We start from the raw sequence: 19,190 nt of genomic DNA on the forward strand, positions 1-19,190 counted from the left end.
ACATACTTCTACAAAATTATTTCATATTATCTAGAATTAGAGAAAAATCTCTAATCAGAGAAATTTTTCCTCTAACTCAATATTTGTACTTCTATTGTACTTCCATGCATTCCCTGAAAAAAAAAGTTTCAATACAAAGCTGCTCTGTCTAGCAAAATAAATGACTACATTAGCCATGTGGCTTGTCTCATCTTCATTACTTTGGACTTCTGGTTTGTGATTTTGTTGATCAGAGTTCTAACATATTTCAGAGTTGTTTTTCTTCATAAAATTATCACTATATAAACTGATCTCCTAGTTTTGCTCATGTTGCATTAATTCATAAAGAGCTTCCATTTCATTTCTTCTTATGACACAATAATATTCCATGGAATTAGTATCATATTTAGCTGTTTCTCAATATGAGAACATCCTCTTACTTTCCAATTTTTTACTATAAATATTTGCTATATTTTTGTACATATAGATGCTTTCCCCTCTTTCTTTGATTTCTTTAGGGGTATAGAAGTAGTAATGTTATCACCAGATTCAAAGGGTATGTGCAGTTTGGCAATATTCTCAGGAGTAGCTCCAAACTGTTGTCTAGACCCATTCCAAGCTCCACCAGTAGTAGAGTACCCGCTTTTCCCCAGTTCTTCCAACATGTTTTAGTCTGATAGGTGTGAAGTAGAACGCAAATTTGCTTTAATTTGCATTTCTCTAAGCATTAGTAATTTAGAACATTTTAAAATATGGTTACTAACTGGGGGCAGCTAGGTGGTGCAGTGGATAGAGCACCGGCCCTGGATTCAGGAGGACCTGAGTTCAAATCCGGTCTCAGACACTTGACACTTGCTAGCTGTGTGACCCTGGGCAAGTCACTTAACCCCCATTGTCCTGCAAAAACAAAAACAAAATATGATTATTGATAGCTTAGATTTCTTCCTTTGGAAACTACCTTTTCATATACCTTGACCATTTGCCTAATGGTTTGGTGTTATAAATTTGAATCAGTTCTTTGTCTATCTTGGAAATGAGACCTTGATTGGAAAAATATTACAAAACTGCTTTCCAGGGGTAGCTAGGTGGCACAGTGGATAAAGCACTGAGGAGATCCTGAGTTAAAATCTGACTTCAGGGGCAGCTAGATGGCGCAGTGGATAGAGCACCAGCCTTGGAGTCAGGAGTAACTGAGTTCAAATCCGGCCTCAGACACTTAACACACTAGCTGTGTGACCCTGGGCAAGTCACTTAACCCTCATTCCCCTGTAAAAAAAAAAAAAACCCAAAAACCAACCAAACAAAAATCTCTGTTTTCCCTAGTTACTTTTGGAGAACTTCTAGAAATGTTCCCTACTTTCCTTTCTAATTTTTTTCTTCATTAGATTTGTTTATCCCAAAACGTTTTAATTTTATAATCGAAATGGTCCATTTTATCTTGAGTGATCCTCTTAATCCTTTTTTGGCCAGGAACTCTTTCCTTATCTATAGATTTGAAAGGTAATTTCTTTGCTCTGCAAATTACAATGTCTGTGTGCTGTATACATACACTGTTCCACTGAGTGACTTCTCTATTTCTTAAGCCAGTAGCAAATAATTTTAACAATTACTGCTTTGTAGTATAGTTTGAGATCTGGTACTGATGACCGCTCCCTGCCCCCATTCCTTTCCTTTTCTTCCTCCTTTCCACTACTACCCTTGATATTTTTGATCTTTTCTTTTTCTATAGGAATTTTATTATTGTTTTTGCCATCTCAGTGAAATATTCCTTTGGTACAATACTAAATAAGTAAATTAATTAGTGAAGTGTTGTAATTTTATTATATTGGTTCAACCTAATCACAAGCAATAAATGTTTCTCTAATAACTTAAGTATGTCTTTATTTTTGCAAATAATGTTTTATAGTTACATGCATATTGTACTTGATTGCATCAGTAGATGAACTCCAAAATATCTTCTAGCTTTTGTAGTTATTGTATATAGGTTTTCTCTTTTTAGCACTTCTTGGGTTTTCATGTGTATGAATCTCTGAAGAGATTATTTATGTTGATTTATTTTATATTCTACAATTTAGCTTAAGTTATAATTTCAATGAATTTTTTTTAGTTAACTCTCAAGGGTTGTTCTAAGTACACTACCATATAATCTATAAAATGCATTAATTTTATTTACTTTTTGCCCTTCATTTTTTTTTTTTTGATTTATTACCATGATTAGAATTTCTTTCGGGCAGGGCAATGAGGATTAAGTGACTTGCCCAGGGTCACATAGCTAGTAAGTGTCAAGTGTCTGAAGCTGGATTTGAACTCAGGTCCTCCTGAATCCAGGGCCAGTGCTCTATCCACTGTGCCATCTAGCTGCCCCCCAGCATTTCTAATACTATGTTAAATAGCAGAGCTGATAATGGATACCCTTGCTCTATTCCTGTTTGTACAGGAAAAGTCTCTTAATTTTTCTCCATTATATAATATAATTTTTTTAAACAATATTAAGGAGAGGTACATTTATTCCTAATATTTCTAGAATATTAAAATGAAATCATGATTAGATTTTGTCAAAAGCCTTTTCAACTTCTATGGTTATAATCTTTTTTTTTTTTTTTAATTTCTGTGAGGCAATTGGGGTTAAGTGACTTGCCCAGGGTCACACAGCTAGTAAGTGTCAAGTGTCTGAGGCTGAATTTGAACTCAGATCCTCCTGACTCCAGGGCCGGTGCTCTATCCACTGCGCCACCTAGCTGCCCCCATGGATATAATCTTAATGGTTTTTTAAACCGCAAGGTCAATTCACTCATTTGCTTTTTTTTTTTTTTTGGATGATATAAATTTTCATTTCACAACTATTTATAGATACATTTTCCCCTTAGAATAGCATAGCACAAGTTTGGGTAGATTATCCTACTGTCATTTTCTTTAATGAAATTTTCTATTGTTTCTATAATTTGTTCCTTGACCCACTAGTTCTTTACAATTTTTATTTAGTTTCTAATTTTTTAAAGACCATTTGACTACTGTTTTTGTTGCATTATGATCAGTAAATAATGTATTTTGTATTCTCCCTCTGCCTCATGGCTTCCCTGGCTGCCTTCAAATCCCAGCTAAAATCCTCCTTCCACAGGAATTCTTTCCCAATCTCTCTTAATTCCAGTGCCTTCCCTCCTTTGATTATTTACTATTTATCTGTATAATCTTGTTTCTACACAGTTGTTTTTATGTTGTCTCTCCCAAAAGACTATGAGCCCAAGGACAGAGGACTTGTTTTTTGTCTTTTTTTGTATTTCTGGCCCTTAGCAAAGTACCTAGCACATTGTAAGTGCTTAATGCTTATTTTTCTGATTTTCTACATTTTTTTTTTTGGTGAGGTTGTCATGCCCCATGATCAATATTGGTAAAGCTTCTGTATGCAGTATACAAAAATAAAAAGTCAGCTCCTAAGTGAAGGTAGACCCCTTGGCTTTTCTCTGAGCCCTGTGGACAAAGCCCCATCCAAGAAACTCAACATGTCTATTCCCAAGAACCAGGCAAGAGAGATTTTCAACTCTCACAAAAACCCTACTGTTGAAGTTGACTTCTATACTGCAAAAGGTCTCTTCCAAGCTGTTGTGCCCAGCGGTGCTTCCATGAAGTCCTGGAGCCCCAAGACAATAATAAGATCTACTATGTAGTGACAGTTGGTTGAGCACATCAATAAATCTATTGCCCCAACTCTGACAAGCAAGAAACTGAATGTTGTGGAGCAAGAGAAGATCGACAAATTGATGATAGAGAAGGATGACACTGAGAATAAATCTCAATTTGGTGCAAATGCCATCTTGGGAGTGTCTCTGGCTGTTTGTAAGGCCAGAGTTGCTGAGAATGGTGTCTCCATGTTCCAGCATATTGCTGATCTTGCAGACAATGATGAAGTCATCCTGACAGTTCTAGCCTTCAACATGATCAATGTTAACAAGCTGGCTATGCAGGGGTTCATGATCTTCCCTGTTGGTGCAGCAAACTTCAAGGAGGCCATGCACACTGGAGGTGAAATCTACCACAACCTGAAGAATGTGATTAAGCAGAAATATGGACAGGATGCCACCAATGTAGGGGATGAATGTGGCTTTGCTCTTAACATCTTGGAGAATAAGAAAGTTCTGGAGCTGCTAAAGAATGCTATTAGTAAGGCTACCTATACTGAAAAGGTCTTAATTAGTATGGATGTTGCTGCCTCAGAATTCTTCTGATTTGGGAAATATGACTTGGACTTCTGTAAGATCTTCATCAAGGACTATCCAGTGGTGTCTATTGACAATCCCTTTGAATCAGGGAACTGGGAAGCTTGGAAGTATTTCACTGCTACTGCAGGTATCTAGGTGGTAGGGGATGATCTCGTGGTGACCAATCCCAAGCACACTGAAAAGGCTGTGAATGAAAAAGTCTGAAACTGCCTCCTACTCAAAGTGAAATAGATTGGTTCCATGATTGAATTTCTCCAGGCATTCAAGCTGGGCAAATCTAATGGGTGAGGAGTAACGATTTCCCATTGTTCTGGGGACTTTGTTGCAGACCTGCTGGTGGGTCTCTGGACTGGGCATGTCAAGACAGGTGCCCCCTGACGATCTGAGCATTTGGTCAAGTATAACCAGCTTCTCAAAATTAAGGAAGAGCTAGGCAACAAGGCTAAATTTGCTGGAAGGAACTTCAGAAACCCTCAGGCCAAGTAAGCTCTGAGGCCAGGAAGCCTCAGAGACAGCAGGCACTCTAGAGAAATCTGCTCCTGTCCTAAGAATGCACAGCTCCAAGTACTAGAACAGTTTTGTTTTGGCTGTAAGAGCCTCTGCTGTTTAATTACCCCTCTCCCCTCAACCTTTCTGTGATATTCTCACTGCTTCATTAGAACTGCCTGATCAGAGACTGCACCAGATCATCTGGTGCTCTGTTGGAAAGACCCTATCATCTTGTGACTGGGCTGGAATGACCTGTTCTCATCCCTACCCAGTGCTGATGTGTGGAGCCATATACTTATGATGCAGCCCTGATGAGCTCACAGGCTGGATCCTTAGTGGCATCTATGTGCAGAATAAAAGTATTCAGTAACCTTCCCCAAAAAGATGTAAAGTCCTTTCTATTCCCATTTACTGGTTTCCAGAAGAGCTCTAATTTTTCTAAATAGTATTCTTGTCTTTAATATTTTTCTTATTTATTAGCATTACCCACATCTGAAAAGGGCATATTAAGGTCTTCAAAAAAATAACATTAATACCTATTTCTCAGTCCAGTTTGATTAACTGTTCCTTTTAGAACAGTTAGAATTTAGACTCCATGCCATTTGATATGGGAGTGCGTGTGTGTGTGTGCGCGCGTGTGCATTTCAAGTACTGATAATTTGTTATCTGAGATGTCTTTAAACATAAATTAATTTCCCTGCTTATCTCTTTTTATCTTGTCAACATTAACTTTAGCATCATCTTAAATCATAATTGCTATCCTCTACTGATTTTTTTTTTTAAGTTAAGCTGAAACATTTTGGTCTAGCCCCTCATTTTAATTGTCTGAATCTTTATGTTCCAAGTATTTCCTGTAAACAACTTATTGTCAAGATTCTGTTTTCTAATCAACTCTACTATCCTCTTCAGGAGGCAGGGACTACTATCAAGATATTATCTCAATGAAATCACTGTTTTTAATACAACCTACTTGGAAAACATAATCTCATGTCTCCTAATTTTTCTGAGGACTCTGGATTCTTGACTTTTCAAGAACAGCTGGAATGATCACAGCCTACTGACTCAACAGGTCACATCACCTGCATGATACCATTAGCTCTAGTCCAGCAGAATCCTTCAATCTGATGCCAGTCAAGCCCATGAAGGGCCCTCAGCCAACACTGGACAGGTTACTCATGTAGTTTCTGGGCAAAGCACACAGTAGTTTTTGCACCTCTCTTCACTCTGGAAAGAGCTATGTAAAATGCTGGATCAATATTCTAGAGCAGTGGTCTCCAAAGTATGTGTGTAAGGGGTGTGTGTGGGTGTGAGTGAACCCTCAGAGAGGTATGGTATGAGCCCAAAAGGCATATAACCAAATAATCAACAGCAGCCTATTATAACTACAACCTCCAGCTGTGTTCCTGTAATAAGAGCAGGTAAAGTGTACAAGAAGGACACTCTTAACTAAGGCCATGGCCAACACAAAGCCCAAGAAATGCTCAAGGTATCCCAAGAAGTTGCCTGATCTTAAATAATCCAATCCAATCTCTTAAAAAGTTTATCACTTTCTGACTGAATAACTTAGGTATTAAGTTGCTTAACATATATATTAGTTGGTAAAAAAGGGAAGATAATCCACCTGGCATCTCACATTAGAAGGATCAAATAAAAGATGTTTAGAGCCACAGTGTGAGACGACCTTAGGAGCTGGCATGCAGGAGTGAAGAACATGCCAATCATTCATATCACAATGGTGATGTGGGCACATACACAACAGAGAGGCAGGTAGATAGGCAGGCAGCTATGCATACTGGCACCCACTCCAGCACAGCACGCTGCAAACAGCACACAGACAATATCCTTTTTGAAATGGTCCACATGAGCATGTGAGGGATTTGTTTGCTTGTTTATTTTGAAGCCTAGAATTCATCTGGGTTATGTTTGCTCATTCTGAGGCCAAGTTAAGTATTCTGTAGTTCCCTGGCAGAGATTATTCCCCAAAAGTGCTTATCTACTCCTGTCTATTGATTATATATATCTATATGTATATATATATATATATATATTTCTGTATCTGTGAAAAAGCCCAGTATGAAAATAATAAAGGGCTATGTTTATATGACCTAGCTCAGTGTGCTTGAAGATTTTATATATATATATATATGCAACAGGCTTAGTTGGCCTTCCCAAGGAAAGGATGACCTTTGGCTCTGACACCCACCTATATGGTAGGTGCTAAAAGTCTGACTCCCCCAAAGGCAAGCCAGAGTTGTGTCAGCTGGGATGAAGGGAAGCTCCCAATACCACAGATAAGCCAACAGTGTGGTCTAGACACAGGCCTTAGAAGTAGCCCTATGCACAAGATTTATTTGGTTCTCCTGGCATTCTACCAGTCAAATGAGGAGAATGACTATGAATAAGAGTGACAAACTAACCTCAAAAAAGAAACCATAGTGCAGATTTCCCCAGTCTGGGAAAGAGAGGTTCTCTAGTAATGGCAATTTAAGTCTCCTAGCAGGTCTTTTGGCTTCAGAGAAGTAGTTACCTTCTTCTTTTCCCTGGGGTTTATTCTCCTGGGATTTTACTACTTCATTCATGGGAACCCTGGAAGCAGCTGAGTCTGTTTTATGAAAATATGGACCCGAGGGTAGCCTCAGAGCTGCTTTTAGGAAAGGCCTATAGGTCAGGAAAAAATAGCAATTGTGAACGAAATGTCAAGAAATGCACCACTGCGGGATGAGGCACACTCAATCACTTTGTAAGGTTACACTTCAGACCAATGAGTGCCAATGTGGTTTAGGCAACACACTAGAACATCTTAAATTATTTCATGGTGTTACAAAATTCATAAAAGTTAATTTAAAAGATTTAAAATTAAGATTGTCATTTTACCTAAAATAAAATGAAATCAATCTGAACTAACTCTCATACTTGAAGAGGGGTTGCCAAGAAGTCAGATAATCCCATTAATGTCCCCCAGGGGAGGGAGGCAAACAGCATGGTGTCCCATCTGTGTGGACCATCAATGCAGATATTGTCCAAAGGATATTCAGCTACCAAGACAAGATTTACACATAGCATTAGTAGCCACAAAGCACAGACAAGCCAGCTAAAGAAGCCACAAATGAGACTGAGACCACACTGTCCTAGCACCAGCTGAGCACAGCTGTGAGGTCTTACCCCTGCTAGGCATCAAAAGGCGTTTCTTCATGTTGCCTGACAAAGCACAGGTGAACAGAAAAGAGAAAAAAATACCACATCAACAAACCCAACAATGACACTAAATTTAACAAGTGTAATTCACAGAGACAGCAGGAATATACTGGGGATTAGGGCCAGGGTTCCTAATATTGGACATGTTGGCTTACAGTCAATATACCCAAGATGGCAGGAAAAGGGCCTTGGCCACAGTCATAGATGTGATCACTTTTGAGTGTACTCCTGGCATTCCAAGGAAGCAATGATTTTTCTGCGTGTCTCTAGTAGTAGGACCTACTCAGAGAGGTTAAGGGCCTTCTTTCCCGAGTGTCACATATAATTCCCAGAAAAACTAAGAGGGAGTACATATAGTACAAAGGTGGCATTTGGCCCACTGGGTGTCAATCCCCAGGGTTTAGTGACAATCATAATGATAACCAAGTTTACTCAGCTTGAACTTTATAAAGCACTTTCATATTGAGTTTCTCATTTAATCCTCACAGAAATTCTTCGAGGCAGCTGGTGACACAATTGTTAAGAGTACTGGATCTGGAGTCTGTAAGACCCGAGTTCATATCCAGATTCAGATACTAGCTGTGTGACCCTGGTCAAGTGACTTAACCTCTGCTTGCTTCAGTTTCCTGAATTGTAAAATGAAGGTAATAATAGCAGGGTTGTTTTAAGGATCAAATGAGATAATATTTGTAAAAAGCACTTAGCACAGTACTTGGCACATAGTAGGCAGTATATGTCTATTCCCTTTCTCCTTCCCTTCCCTGACAAGATAGGTATTTTTTTTTATCACTTTGACAAATAAGGAAAATGAGTTATTTCACAAAGTAGTGAACTGACTTGCCTAGCATTAAATAGAGGTTACAGACCAACTGAGAAATAGTCCATGGCAAAAGTTTTAACCTTTTGGTTATCACCCACTTGGTACCTGGAGAAGAATGTTTTTAAATGCATAAAATAAAGGATTGTAAAGAAAACCAATCTGAAAGACTGTTGTCAAAAACTACACGTGTGTGTGTGTGTTTTAGTTCACAGACCCCATGTTAAGAACCCCTGTTTTAGGCCAACTGACATGTGATAACATGATAACATGACAGTGATAACATCGGCATGATACTCTCAAGCCCAAGAGAGGAGGGAGGGATTTCTCTTCATCCACAATCACTGTGAAAAGAGAGATGTTAAGTGATACTTATCCCACTCCTCAGCCCAGCAATAAAGTCACTAACCAAAATAAAAGCAAACTAAGACAGGATCATAAGCAAACCATAAGACTCATGTAAGTCCCAAATCTTTTAAAATCATACAGATATACCCACCATCCATGCCATTGTGCTGTTCATAACTCCTCTTGCCCAGGATGGTTGGGGACCCATTATTAATGACTGGAGTTGACTTGGCAGGAGTAAGATTGTTGAGAGAACTAGACACACTCTTTATGGGGTCTGGCTTTGGAGGGCGGGGATGAGTTTCTGTGAAAAGAAAATAAAAAGCACAAAACAATTTACTAAATGACTTAGAGCAGGTAAATTCCAAATTCACACCCAACCATTTAGTGGGAGGATACAATTTCATAATAAAAAAGGAGAAGAGGGAGTTTATTGAAATCTCACAGGTATTTTGAGATATATTTGTGTTATGGGGGAAATGGGGTAGGGGGTTTGGGTTCTTAAGAATTCCTCTTTAAAGAATTACACCCTCTTGCACACAAAAGTAGTTAGAATAAGATAGTAGTTTATTTAGGGGCAAGGGAAGGGAAGGGGGAAGGGAAGGGAAAGCATGAAAGAAATCCTTGGACTTCTCATGGGGAGATAGGCACAAAGCAGGTGGCTCAGAGGTACCAATCTCCTAGAGCAGGAGACTGGTAGGTACTTTTATAAGGGGCAGATGGGGGTGGACCATCTGCCTGTGGAAAGTTCCTTTAGTGAGGGAGGACCATCCCCCACTGGTGGTGGCTAGAGAAATTGGGTGAGGAGTGGCTAAGGATCTCTCAAGCCATCTCTCTTCAGGACACAAAGGCCACAGCCACACCCAAACTCATCTCCCCAGGGGTAAGGGAGATCAGAATGAAGGGTGGAGCTAGCTCAATCCAATTTGGTTCTGCTTATCTCTCTAGGCATATCAGTCCTCTGGTTTAGTTTCACAAGAAGATTCCTTGATGTGGCCCAGAGAACTTCTGGGGTGCTCTGCACCCCATGACATTTGTAATATGGGGATTTGTAAGTTTATTCAAGATAGTGAACATATGATGTATAATTGTAGTCATCAAGTATAAACTTGCTAGATATATGGGAGGTGCTAAATTTTTACAGTTTGCATAATGTCACTTAAGTCGTCTGGACTCCTTTGTTATAGTCCTTACTTAATTTTTGGCACCAATGGTCCTGAATTACTATCATAACTTCTCCATTTCTACAAACAAAACCGCAAGACTCAGCCATTCTTTTTTTTCCTTTTTTTTTTTTTGGGGGGGGGCAATGAGGGTTAAGTGACTTGCCCAGGGTCACACAGCTAGTAAGTGTCAAATGTCTGAGGCCGGATTTGAACTCAGGTCCTCCTGAATCCAGGGCACATGTTTTATCCACTGTGCTACCTAGTTGCCCCCAGAAATGTATTTTTTAAGTATTTGGTCAATATCTCCTCACTATCCAATCTCATCCAATACGGACAAACAAGACTTTTAAATCCTGATGGAAATGATATAAAGTGGCATACTCTTCATGTTATTTATTAATCTGATTCTTGTGGATAACTACAAATTTACTGAGAACTGACTGTTCCCCACCTACTCTCCATTCTCAAGGCCAATGAATTGCTTGAGGCTAACCAATCTTGTCAATTCCAGACTCTTGTCTTATGGATCTCCCCCAAACAAACAATCCCCTCCCAAAGATTCTCCACCTAACTCCCCAGACTTTAGGTTACTGTGTAAAAGGATCCATTTACATTAAGTAGTTTCTATTTAGAGTTAGTAGCTCCTATACTTAACTAAAGGGTAGCCTTTTGTTAAAAGGCTCATTTACATTAAGTTCCCTTTTTTCTGTTACCCCATATAAACCCTGTCCTCAGTCCCCCAACTTTGGGTATTCCTAGCATCTTGCTTTGGGATACCAAATTTACAGGTTAACACTTTATTTTTTCCGAAGCTTAGATTCACTACATTCAGTTTTTCTGGACTTCTATTTATTAAGGAGCTAGTCCTTCCTTTTCCCATTTTCTTCTTTTTTTTTTTTTGGTGGGGCAATGAGGGTTAAGTGACTTGCCCAGGGTCACACAGCTAGTAAGTGTCAAGTGTCTGAGGCTGGATTTGAACTCAGGTACTCCTGAATCCAGGGCTGGTGCTCTATCCACTGGTCCACCTAGCTGCCCCTCCTTTTCCCATTTTCATGGAAATGAGGAATCCTTCTTGCAACCTATCAGAGGAAGTGAGAAGCAGCATAGTAAGCATAACTTTGCTAACTTGCTTTCAGCAAGTCCAGGACAATCAGCTAATTTTATCTGACTCATTTTTTAGAAGGGAACCCAACTAATGGAATCTAACTAATGACAACTAAATTAAGAGGAAGCTTCGGCTAAATTCTGAGTCAACACACCTAGATCTTTCCTTGAATATGTATCACAAGGTAATGAGAATACAAAAAGCCAAAACCCTAGGTTTTTCTATGGCCTGCTTTGGGGAAGGAAAAGTTACCCTTATATTCTTTCTGAGAATTTCAGAAAGGGTAGCCCTGTAGGCTAAATGAAGTCTTGGGAGATGGAAGAGAAGGAAGTTATTTTTCCCCATCTTTTTACTCTTTTTAGCTTCAAGTGTTAATCAAAAACTAAGACTCCCAACATCATTTTTACCTAGGTACCGGAGCACAGCTTCCAAAGGTTTTCGTACCACTTGTTTTAATACCAGTGGATTCTGGGAGGCTTCTGGCAATCGAGCAGTACCTGTCAAGACAATATTTGAGGGTTATATACTAATGTTCTATATGTTTACTTTATTATCAGTACTGACAACAAGATTAAACTACATTATTAAACAGCTCAAATCAAGATCAATCATATTTGGAAAACATACTCATTAGGAAATTAAAGAACTTGAATAGGGAATCATGGTAGTCAGCCAATAAGAATTTATCAAACATTTATTATGTAGGGACTGAGCTAAAGGGCTGTGGATACACAGAATGGAAAAGCGAGTCCTTGCCCTTGAGGAACTCATAATCTAAAAGGAGAGACATCAAGCAAACAAATGTATACAAACAACTACATACAGAGTAAATAGAAGACAAAATGCCTGGATCTGAGAGGTGGAATGTCTCGTTCATGGAATGGCCAGGAGGTCAGTGTCACTGGATCAAAATGCACATAGGGGGTTGGGGGTGAGGGGGAGAGAAAAATAATATAGAGTGGTCTTCAGTCTGAGAGAGAAGGCCAAATGACCATCCTTTTATTAATAAACTACTGGCCTTTTTTGTTTGCTTTTTGAATCAAAAAATATTTATTAAACAAAGTGATAGGCACTTTGCTAAAGTCCTGGGGATGCAAAAAGAGATGAGGTCCCTGACCTCAATGAGCCCAACAGGGGAGACAACAAGCAGACAAAAAATATAAGCAAGCTTTATAAAATAATCAACAGAGGGAAGGCACTAGAATTAAGAGGGGTTGGGGAAGACTTCCAGTAAAGACAGAGAATTGTGTGTGAGAAACAGTCAACTGCTGGCCTTATTAGTAAAATGATTAAATCACACAGAAATTAGATCTCTCTATCTTTTTAATTGTCACAATGTCCTTGTTGTCTCATTAGAATGTGAACTGATCCAACCATTCTGGGGAGCAATTTGGAACTATGCCCAAAGGGCTATAAAACTGTGCATACCCTTGATATAGGAGGCAAAAAACCTAAGACCCAAGCTCTAATTCATATATTACTTCAAAAGTGTCATGGGTTACAGAGTACCCCAGAAGTTCTCTGGGGCACATCAAGGAATCTTCTCCTAGAGAAACTAAACCACAGATATGCCTAGAGAGATAAGAGGAACCAAGAGGACTGAGCTAGCTTCATCTCCACCCTTCATTCTGATCTCCCTTACCCCTGGGGAGATGAGTTTGGGTGTGGCTTCGGCCTTTGTGTCCTGAAGAGAGATCAGTAGCCCTCTACCCAATTCCTCTAGTCACTACCAGTGGGGGATGGTCCTCCACTCCTCACCCAATTCCCCCAGCTACCACCAGTGGGGTATGGTCCTCCCTCACTAAAGGAACTTTCCACAGTCAAATGGTCACCCCTCCCCCCATCAGTCCTCTATAAAAGTACCTACCAGTCTCCTGCTCTAGGAGATTGGTACCTCTGAGCCACCTGCTTTGTGCCTATCTCCCCATGAGAAGTCCAAGGATTTCTTTCATGCTTTCCCTTCCCTTCCCCCTTCCCTTCCCTTGCCCCTAAATAAACTACCATCTTATTCTAACTACTTTACTTTAAAGAGGAATTCCTAAGAACCCCAACCCCTAACCCCAACGCCGTACCCCATTTTCCCCCATATCAAAAGGGAGTTAGACCCCAGTTAATAACTTACAAGTCAGCATACTAGGTTCTTGTACCCACAGAAATCAGTGCCCATAACAGGAACAGAGGGAGAGAGGCCATGATGACCTTAGACTAAATGACAAAAGTATAGAAATTCTAAAGAAAAATGGAGATATTTTGAAACTAGCCATGGGAATCAGAAAGGGACATGCACAGAAAAGGCCAAATTTGTCACCAGATTAACCTTGACATGTAAACCCCCAAAACACACCTCCACTGAAAAAGGTACCCACCCCAGGGGTTGGCTTAGGACCCCAGGAACTCCAGATTAGGATAAGACCTCCCTTGTGCCTCCCCAAGGTGGAGAATATTATAATGAATAGGACAGGCCCTCCCTTGTGCCTCCCCAAGGTGGAGATTACTATAATGAGACTGATAAATCAATTTATCTATACTATAAATATAACTGTCTTTCCTTATTTGAGATACCTTTCCAATATTCTGGTTCTCTCCCTGTGGTCACCCACAGTATTGCAATAAAATTTGGGAAACTGAGTCACTGAGTCTTGTAATTCTTTTGGGACAATCAATTTGACCCTAATTCCATCCCCCATCACCCTTAGATCCAGCAATTTCAATGCAAGGTCTATATCCCAAAGACATAAAAAAAGGGGAGGGGAAGGACCTATTTGTACAAAAATATTTCTATCAGTTCTTTTTGCTGCGTCTAAGAATTGGAAATCAAAGGAATGCCCATCAACTGAGGAATGGCTAAACAAGCTGTGGTATATGATTGTGATGGAATATAACGTGCTTTAAGTAATGACAAACAGGATGATTTCAGAAAAACCTGAAAAGACTTACATGAACTGATGCAAAGTGAAGTGAGCAGAACCAAGAGAACACTGCTCACAGTAACAACAAAATTGTACAGTGAAGAATTATGAATGATGTAGCTATTCTCAGCAATACAATGATCCAAAGACAATCCCAAAGGAATAATGATAAAGCATACTATTTTTCATTTTCTTTCTTTTATTTGAGTCTCTTTTTACAAAATGATTAATATGGAAATATTTTACATGATCGCACCCATATCTGATTGTCTCAGGGAGGGAAGAAAGGGAAGATAGAATTTGGAACTCGAAACTTAAAAAAACCCCACAAATGTTAAAAAAAAAATGTTTTAACATGTAACTGGAGAAAATATTATAGATAATAAAAATTTTTTTAAAGAAAAAAAGAAACAATATAGGGCATTTGAATGAAGATCTACACAAATGTGTTATTTCCTATGAGTATACAGCATGGACCTACTGAAATAGAATAAGAAAACATATCAAATGCTCAGGAATAACAACACAAGCCTGCCACATTTATCCTGACATCTTCTGAAGGCCCTTCTCTGCTAAAAGCATAGTTGCTAATAAATTGTAGTTTCCTTCGATTGAGATTTTGGACCTAATTCTGAAAGAGGAAGAAACAATCAATGAAGTGGAAATGATGGAAATATCAGCTAGGAGGTTCATTCCATTTTACAATCTGTGAAAGGAGAGAGGAAAAGAAGGAATAATCTAATATGCATGCTAGATTTGGAGAGAATACACTTGAAAAGGCTAAGAGAAAGAACAAATAAGACCTAATGGTACAAAACTCTGTCAGCCCAGAGGGAATGGGAAACTCTTGGGAATATAATTCTAAACAAAATAGAAAAATTACAATGAGGAAAGAGAATGTACACTAAAGAAAATTACTTTCACAGGAGACTAATACACCAACTTAGATTTAAAAAAGCAAGATTAATACCAAAAGGTAGTATGGTCTTGTAAGAATAGTGTCAGGATGGCAAATACTTAAAATAAACTGAGGCTGGCCATGAACATACAGACAACAAAAACAAGAGAAGGATCAAAACATTAATAATGCTGCAAAAGTGTAGGATAATTAACAACCAATGAAAATAATAGTTGCTGCATACTAAGAAACAGAATTCAAATTTTTTTGTTTTCTTTTCCAAGAAAAATAACCTAGGATAAGTTGAAAAATAGACAACTAGTTAACCTCAATAAATTCAAATCACCAAGTTCAAAAGAACAACCTCAAGGAACACTGAAAGATTAGTGGACATGACTGCTGTTCTTTCTGTCAGTCTTTTAAAGATAGCACACAGTGTTAGAAAAGAGTAAACGTTGCTTTATTTTTTAAAAAAGGTAGGAGGGAACTGTTCATTACCTATAAGACTAAGCTCTACTCCTAGAAAAATTCTAGAAAGATATTATTTAGAAATGGAACATGTCTTCCTAGAATAACTTTTTTTTCTTTCTGGAAAGTTTACTAGACTGGTAAATCAGGGGAAAGTTATGGACACAGATTTTAGAAAAGTACTAGATCAAGTCTCATGTTGCATTTGTACACAAAATAGAAAGAAGTGGGCTAGACAACTGTATAGTTAATTGAATTTGGAACTGGTTGGATCCCTAGATTCAAATAGTAAACAAGAGGAATTTTGCCTTTATCTTTGCTTGTGTGCTGTATAACAATTTTATCAATGACCTGGATGAATGACACATGAAGATGGGAGGAACAGACAATGTACTGTATAACATAATCAGGATTCAGCATGTCTCAATAGGCTATAATAATGGATTGAATCTAATAAGATGAAATTTCAAACAGATTAGTCAAAGTTGAACATGGTAAGGCTAGACCATTAGCTAACTTTTGTGAAAAGGATCTGAAGATTTTAAGTTCAATGACTAAACACTGTGACATGGCAACTTTAGGCTGCATTAAGGAATCTTACGCATAATGATGAAGGTGCTAGTCTGCTTCAACTCTGTCCTGGTCAGGATGATATAAGAACACTCTAAGTCCAGAGAAGGAAAACAAGAACAGTAGGGGAATGGAGACCATGCTATACTAGGATCAGTTAAAGTAATTAGGAATGTTTAGTTTGGAAAAGAAAAAACTTTACAGGACAAATAGTCTGTGTCTTTAAGTTTCTGAAAGGAAGGAATCTTGTTCTATCTGACTCAGAGCAATGGATAGGAATTGCAAAGAAATGGATTTGGCTCAAAGCAAGGAAAATTTTCTTAACAATTAGAGCTGTCCATAAAACCAGAATGGGCTACTTTTTGGGGCTAGTGAGGTCCCCCTCAATAGTTCTTTAAAGCTAAGATTTGATGACCATTTCTTAGGGATTTTCTAGAAATAAGTGGTTATTCTTATTCAAATGCAGAAAGGACTAAATAGCCTGTGAAGTTCCTTTTTTTTTTTTTTTTTTGGTGAGGCAATTGGGGTTAAGTGACTTGCCCAGGGTCACACAGCTAGTAAGTGTTAAGTGTCTGAGGCCAGCTTTGAACTCAGGTCCTCCTGACTCCAGGGCCGGTGCTCTATCCACTGTGCCACCTAGCTGCCCCTGAAGTTCTTTTTAACTGAAACTTTATGTGATCCTTTGCCTCTTTACTCCACATGGTTTCACTATCTTCAAGAACTATCAGTAGTTTATTTCGTCAAGTGAAAAGTCCTGTTACCTGTTTTTAATGTAAAATTGATATTCAGCAGTATGTATTTAACAAAGAGTTACCTATAGATTGTTCCTTCCCTTTAGCAGGGAAACTCTGTACTCTCAAGTTATAGGTGGGTAATGTTGCAACTGGAACAAAGAAGGTGGAAAAACAGTTCCATTCATACAAAGAATCATGGCCAGCCAACTATATGACTTGTAATTAATAACTTTAAAAGATATTTAACTAAACCCTTGTGCCCAAGGAAATCTTACATTCCGCTTTGATAGCAGCACTGTTGATAGGTGTGTAAGGGTGTCTTGCTGCATGCCAAGGACGCAATATATCTCGACACAGGCGCCTGGCAATCCTTGTTAGTTTGGTTGTATGTAGGTAGAAGGCTTGTCTTGTCTTCATAGCAAACTTTGGACTCCCACTGTTCCGCACAGGGATGCCATGAGGACTCTAATAATGGGGAACACATAGTTTATTTTTATTCTGGAGATGCTTTGTAAATACATATTTATCAGGAAAAACATATTTATCAGGAAATGACAACATTTTTGGCAAACATGGTCATTTTGGTAATGGTGACACAGAGAATTCAAACCATCCTGGTGTAGAATAGAAATGTAAGATTATAGGTTAGGTTAGAAGTTCCTTACAACTTAAACATTCTACACTTCTATTATTATATTTGAGAACTTCTTAGTACTAAAGCCTCTTCAAGAATACAAAGTCTCTTCAAGAATAACAAATCATTGCACAGAAATGAACCCCTGCCATATGCAAATCCAGCATCCTTGCCAATGACAGAGCCATTGCTGTCATACTCCTGTCTACCCTCCACATACCATGTTGTTGCGGTTTGGTCCTGGTCTCTCACCATCTAATCGGGTTGGCATTTTCAAGCCACCATATTTCTTCCAGTATGTCCAGCAAGATGCACAGAGACGACACTGCATGTTAGGGGGACCCCAAGAATACCACTGGTAAGACTGTGTGGCTATGGATAACAAAGTTGAAAATATATATATTCTTAAGCGGAACTACTTCAAAGATCATTTGTAGATTATCCATACCACCCCACAAAAAAAGAAACATTCATTTGCCCTCAGGAAAACTAAACATTAAAAAACAAAAGGAAATTATGAACAGTTAGAAATGGAGTACTAGCATCATTCCTGCTACTAAACAGGTTAAAGACCCAAAGAAACATACATGCATTAACAGTTTCCTTGATGTGTGAGCACCTGATACCAGGTTAATCCCTAGTAAGACTTCCCACATTTACAACCTGCTATCCAGGAGAGTCTTTCCAAAGTGTTTTTAGTTACCAATATTCCTAAGAAGAATCTAATGCCTCCTAGAGTTTGCCTAATAGTAATTTCTTTAGGCCTGTAAGATGCTCATATTCTCATGTATTTTCATTTCCTTTATCCCGCAGTATATGACATGTATTAACAATCTTTCCTTGGGATAAAAACAGACTAAAGCAAACAAGATACTTTTAAGAAGCTTGTTCTACAAAGGAAAAAAAGGTAGCTATACTATCAGTTTATCATAGATAGGGAGTAGCATTGACCTATTTCCTTGAGGCACTTACCATAGCAACTTTCACAGGCCCGGCCGGCTCCTGGGTTCTGACCCTGTACTCCTGTGCCATTTACAACACCAGCCTTGGCATTATTTACATTAATCTGATTTGGATTTGGCTTGTTACTTTAAAAATAAAGACAAAACAGGAAGTCATTAGAGAAGACATTTGCTTTTCAATTTGAATTTAGCTACAACAGCCCTCAAACCTAACACACTTTTCAGATTGTGACAACAAATTTGTTAAAAACCCCCAAAACAATATATTAAAGAAATGGGCTGCCTGCATACATTCACCAAAATTGTTAAATAAAATAAATATAATCAATAGCTTTACAGCATACAAGTAGAAAGATAAAAGGAAAATCTACTGAAACCAATACAAAAAGAAAAAATGGATTAAAATTTCCTAAACTCACGTTAGTTGTGCGCATGGCTTAAAACTGAGTTTCATCTCCTTCTTTACCAAAAAACTAAAGGCACTGGGGATTTTACATATCACTCCTTAAATTTGATTAACCATGTGCCAGGTATAGGGAACAAGAAACAAAAACAAGACAGTACCTACCCTTAAGAAATGAATATTCTAATGGGGGAAACAATAGGCACTGATTATTTACTTTTGTGCAGATTGAATACAGGCACTCCAAACTCTCTACTCCTTAATAAATTCTTCAAATTGCATGGTGGTAATTTCAA

At 38.5% G+C, this 19,190-nt stretch overlaps 1 protein-coding gene across 1 annotated transcript in view; it reads right to left on the minus strand.

Moving 5' to 3' along the window:
* Positions 1-19,190, minus strand: part of MTA1 (metastasis associated 1) — a 243,921-nt gene that overhangs the window by 26,796 nt on the left and 197,935 nt on the right. Inside the window, 6 exon segments of the mRNA XM_043982423.1 lie at positions 7,848-7,883; positions 9,197-9,349; positions 11,724-11,813; positions 17,171-17,360; positions 17,750-17,901; positions 18,502-18,617. Of these exon segments, the coding sequence (XP_043838358.1) occupies positions 7,848-7,883; positions 9,197-9,349; positions 11,724-11,813; positions 17,171-17,360; positions 17,750-17,901; positions 18,502-18,617 (737 nt within the window).

This window comes from Dromiciops gliroides, chromosome 2, assembly GCF_019393635.1.
Source record: "Dromiciops gliroides isolate mDroGli1 chromosome 2, mDroGli1.pri, whole genome shotgun sequence".
NCBI lineage: Eukaryota > Metazoa > Chordata > Mammalia > Microbiotheria > Microbiotheriidae > Dromiciops > Dromiciops gliroides.